General features: G+C 27.3%; 1 protein-coding gene across 1 annotated transcript; it reads left to right on the forward strand.

The window, feature by feature from the left end:
* The first annotated feature begins 312 nt into the window (after nucleotides 1-312).
* LOC100571943 lies at nucleotides 313-2,982 on the forward strand. Its single transcript, XM_003247710.3, has 2 exons — nucleotides 313-672; nucleotides 2,700-2,982. Exons 1-2 carry the CDS (start codon nucleotides 319-321, stop codon nucleotides 2,814-2,816), a joined length of 471 nt encoding a protein of 156 aa, XP_003247758.1. The 5' UTR covers nucleotides 313-318; the 3' UTR covers nucleotides 2,817-2,982.
* The last annotated feature ends 2,777 nt before the right edge of the window (nucleotides 2,983-5,759 follow it).

The following is a 5,759-nucleotide window of genomic DNA, read 5'->3' on the forward strand; positions in this document are numbered from 1 at the left end:
GTGTGTGTGTGTACAGTCACGTTAAATTGTCCAGTTGTACGTTATTATATATTATACTTATACATAATCATATTGTCGTGTTATTCATTTATATTAATACTAAAACGGTTAGTCTGTCAAGCTGCACTTTCAACAGTCTTTTAATGTAAATCTTACATATATAAAATGATATATATAATGATCATCTTGTAAATAGAGCTTTTTCCGTCAAATAAAGAAATAATAATAATAATAATAATAATAACATAAACTAACAGGACTCACTTTTTCCTAACAACACCACATTTAAATAGTTTAATTCAATAACAAACTTTTAAAATGTCTAAAAAAGTGATTAATGTAAATCAAAAAGGAAATAGGGACGCCGTAGTTTCTCTGAATGAAATTCATCTCCCTAAAGTTGGTCCAGCATCCACAACTACTGTACAGTTGGCCACGCCTCGTCGCCCAAAGAAGAGATGTAATACAAAGAAAAAATTCGACAACTGTTCCCGGATATTGCCTTCTGAAAAATCTTTTGACAAATTCATGACTAATGAGAAAATTATGGAAATCGCCTTGTCAATGTATCCTGGTAACGCATTTGGCCATATAGATTGCATAATACAACCGATAAAAACCCCAAAAACAATGGGATGGCAATGGTCAGTTAAAGAAACCGGTGGTGTAAATGTAAGATATTAATATTATCCTAGGAAGATTTCTAGTATATCGGCCCAGGAAGGTGTTTTCGATTTTTATAAAGTTATTTATCATTTTACGATGTTATTAGTTTTAATATTAATTATTTTGGTATGAATACTAGGTTAGTAGAATGAACTTGTTTGATTTATGAACTTCTTTGTGAAAGTCCACAATGTTCTGTTTTCTGGGGTACACATAAGTTGCATCCCCTACACCTAGGAACAATGCATTGCGTGTTATAAACGGAAATTTTGTATAAATTTGTTTATTGCCTTAAATAAACAATCATAATTTTATCAATCATTTGATTTCCATAGAAATCGTTTAGTAGATTCTTTATTGGTTAGTATAAAATCGTAAATCCCAGCTATATAGGTAATATGTCATATAAATATATTATATATCCCATTATAATATATACCTAAACGGTATAAAATATATAATTACATTTTAAGCATATTATAAAATGTAACTTGACATTCGTACGTAATATGATCCTAATGTAGTTTAAAACGTTTCGAAAAATATAGACTGCAATTGTTAAAAAGTAACGTAAAATATAACGATAAATAACTTAAGAATTAAAAATAAAAAAAAAATAAAATTTAGATTCTGAGAGGAGTGATGAATGTATTGATTTTTCAATGTGTTTTTTTTTAAATTAAAATTTGTTTTTACTTTTGTGTCTTATCATTTTTTAGCACAGTAAAAAAGCTTAGATATTCTTCAACAGTATATTTTCTGATAGGAAAATGAATCTAGTTGGTACCTTGGCATCGAAAAATTTTACGCAAAATCTGTTTTCGAGAAATTCAACTCTAATACAAATGACCGTAGGTACATCAAATTTTGACTAAATGTTAATATTAGCATTTTCTATACACCATAGCATTTTCAATTTCCAATTTAATTAGTATTTTATTCTATAAATATCAATTATATTTTATTTGTTTATTAAAAAAGTTTGAAATTTTAATAGAAGGCTCTTAGTATATTGTTTTAAAAGCAGATGAAAAAAATTAAAAATCCATAGTCACAATTTTTTTTTATAAGCATTTAAAGTTCAAATGTTGACAAAATACGTGAAATTCACGAAAATATGCAAATGATTTAGAGTTAGAAATTCATAAAAAATGTTCTATTTAAATCTAAGATCAGAAAATTTGATACAAAATTCCTCAAAAGATTGTCTATCTCTATCAGCAAAAAAATGTCTACAAGCAATTTAAATTAAATTTTTTTGAACGTTTAAAGTTCATATTTTTAAAACATTGGATATTAACTAGATTTCTCATGTATTCATTTTATTTTTTTTATTGTAATTCAGAAACGAATAACTATAGATACATACAAATTTCACTATACCTATGCTTATGTATCATACAATTTTGAAAATATTTTGACTTTTTTTGAGCTGTTTACGGACATAGTTTTCAATTTTTTAGTGTTTTTTTTTTCTATAATTGTCAATAAAATTAAGACAAGGCTCCTGATATATTGTTACAATAGCAGTTGAAAAATATTAATAATACATAGGCACAACATTTTTTTATAAGTATTTATAGTTAAAATTTATCAAATTTTGAATTTAATAATTATTTTGTAGTTAAAAATGTATAAAATGTTCAATTTTTATATCTAAGGATTGAAAATTTAAAACAAAGTTCCACGTAAATAGGTTTTATATAAGTTACTTTATTCACAATAATATCATCAAATATATACTTTGTAATATCATAGGCTTTTATTTCATTAGGTTTTTTTATACAATGATATTATTATATCATTGAATTCAAATTTAACACCATCCATTACAATGACCCACTTGTAACCTACTATACAGCAGAGGTACAACCACTTGCCCACCTTTTTTATCTTTGATTCTTTCTGGTTGTCAATTATTAGACATGTATAACTGGTTTAATTTGTTGGGTCTACTGTGATAACACTAAAATGCAACTTCAAAATGCATTATGAAATAAAAATACATATTTAAAACCCTAATCGGTTTTTAGATAAATCGAAATTGGAGACCTGGTGCCATACCTTTAGATGTCGCTGAAATTATTGAGAAGGTTCGATCAGGAACTATTGGCCCACTGCCCGGGAGAAATTTGATGAAATTAAAATAACGGTTTAACAGATACGTAAACAAATATCATTCTTGGTGATTGCCATCATTCATCAATATCATAAAATTATATGATATCACTCAGTTACGAGAATTAATAAATAATATTATTGATATAATAAATATATAAAACGGTTTGAAAAAATAGTATGGTAGAATTATATGGACCGAATTATACGATATTATTTTTTGTTGTCATTAATATTATTAGACATATTGATTCATTTAACGTAAAACAGTATATATACCGAATAGTATTGACTTTTTTCATGATTTTTAAAGTGAATACTTCTTTAGGGGTGTTGTCCACTTAATCAGTTTTTTTTTGTGATGGGTTTGTGATGTTTTGTAGAAAAAACTTTTTCATTTTTTTTAAACTCGTTGAACATTTAAGGGTTAAATTAAGGTTAAATTTTTTAACCTAAGGGCCGTTATTACAATGTCCCGCTAAATTATATTTATCTGTCAGTTAGGCTAGCGTGCAGTTAAGCGTAGCAGGGACTTTAGTGGCGAGTTTAAAACAAACCATTATTACAATGGTACCGCTAGTACTAACCATCAGTTTAATAATTCTAAACGTAACGAATATTTTCATTGGCTCATAATGAAGCAGCTGTTAATTGTTATGCGATAACCGATAATGATTAATGAAATGTTTTGTGATATTGATAATAATTATCTATAACTATAACTATTGATATTATTTTTTGGTTTTCCGTTCTGTACAAGTGCAAGACGCAATTGCCAATTACTATTATTTTACCTTGAAATTTTGAATTTTTTTCCTTCAAAAAATTAATTAAAAATGAATAAAGAAAAAAGAGAAAGGCAAGCGAATTTCACATTGTCGGAAGAAAAGTTATTGGTGGAACTTGTTTCAAAATATGGTTCAGTAATAGAAAATAACGAGACAGATTCAGATATATGGAAAAAAAAGGCTGAAACCTGCGAATTAATTGATAGTGCAATAGTAACCAGGATATTGGGTAGGTAGATATACTCTAAGATCAAACAATATTTCAGCACAATAATTATTTATTAATACTATTATTTTATTATCCATATTTTTCATTAAAATATTTACCTGTCAGTAGCTGTTTCCAGTTTTCCCCCGAGTAAAGTTAATGGGTAATCTACACAGTTTTTGGAAAGACGAAATCTGTATATGAATTCATCATCTCCTAAAATATTATAGTAGTTTGGCCTATCTTTATATTGCTGTGATCTTCTACGGCCAACATTATTAACATCATCAATAAATCGAATCAAATTATTTAAATTATTCATTTTAAGTTAAATATTTTATTGTCAAAAAAATAAAAAGAACACAGCGTCACAGCACAGTTGTAGAAAATACAGCAGAAAATGAGTTGCAGAATAGATCTAACTGATAAAAAAAAAACAGCACAACAAATTCGTAAAGTACCTGTAAAAATATAAATATCCAATGCGTATACTCTATGGATTCTTCCCGCTAGCTACTTTAACGGGCAGTAAAGCTTGCCGCTTATAAAGTGACCGCTATCTCGTAGTTAGCGGTAACATTTTACGTAACGGTACATTGTAATAATGGAATATTAAAAAGTAGCCGCTAAATGTGTCCGCTACGTTACCGCACACCTTAGCAGGACATTGTAATAACGGCCCTTAAAGTATAAGTTCATTTTGAGAAATTAAGTAAATTAATTTACAACTGTACTACAAAAACTTTACAAAATATCTATAAATCTAATAATTTTATTTTCATATAATAATAATAATAATATTGTATATGTTGCAATTGTTGATAATTATTAACATATTAGAAGTTTTGTCTAGTAGTGACTTGTTGTTGTTATTGTCTAGTGTTCGTTTTGTTCAATTATCTTCAATTTTACTAGCTAAAATGAATAGTTGTCGTTGGAGTGGAGATTTAAACATAAACTTTGCAGACGATAAAAATCAACTATTAATTTAATTTTTAAATACTGAATTTGGTATAACGATGTCAAATAATCGCAATCTTAGCCAACGAAATACAAAAGTACTATTGATGCGGTCTTTATTAAACTTTTAAATAGGTACCTACGACACAAAATTGTTCGTTTCTTACTTCAGCTACCATAAACCTATCGTATCAGTGATGTAAAATAATTTATTATAGCGCAATAAATGAATATTGTAATTTACCGTATAAATTATAGTACTTTTATAATGATAATTAAAGCACTTATTAGCAAAATTATTACCTAACCATTCCAAAATAACAAAATAACGTTAATATTTAAGTTTTAACTTCTGCCGGCACTCCTGAAGTGCAACCCGTCGTTTTTTTTTTTTAGAAACACGTTTTTGCAAAATACATTTACATATTATTGTATGAATATTTTTAGACTAATTTTATTTATTATTATAAAAATATTTGTACGTAGTTGTCAGAAAATGTTTAATTATTGTCATAATAATATTATATTGTACAGTTTTTGGCCGGAGATCAAACATTGATTGAATATTTTACTTGAATACGTTGTCACAATATAAATGAGTTATTATATCTTTCTATTTAAATATTTTCAAAATATTACACCTTTACTTTGTAACAGTATTATCATTTTAATATCTGTATACTGTAATGATATGCTCACACATCATTATAATAAATAAACTAAAATCTTACAGAATAATAAATAACAGCCAGACTGTCGTTCGTAGAAATCGGGCATCCCAAATAAAACTATTATCACCGACAAAAAGATCTTTGCCACTGAAGAGAAATCTAGTTCGGTGAAGTACAAAATCTTTGACAAAACCGCCTACCACTCTCTGGTACGGATTTGGTAAATTGAGTCCTATATTACTATTTTTAGGTAAACTGAGTCCCCTGTAAAAAAATTAAAGCGGTGAATTGAGTCCCCTGTAAAAAAATGAAAGCGGTGAATTGAGTCCCTTGTGAAAAATGAAAGTG

The sequence above is a fragment of the Acyrthosiphon pisum genome, unplaced genomic scaffold, assembly GCF_005508785.2.
Source record: "Acyrthosiphon pisum isolate AL4f unplaced genomic scaffold, pea_aphid_22Mar2018_4r6ur Scaffold_20837;HRSCAF=22278, whole genome shotgun sequence".
Taxonomy (NCBI): domain Eukaryota; kingdom Metazoa; phylum Arthropoda; class Insecta; order Hemiptera; family Aphididae; genus Acyrthosiphon; species Acyrthosiphon pisum.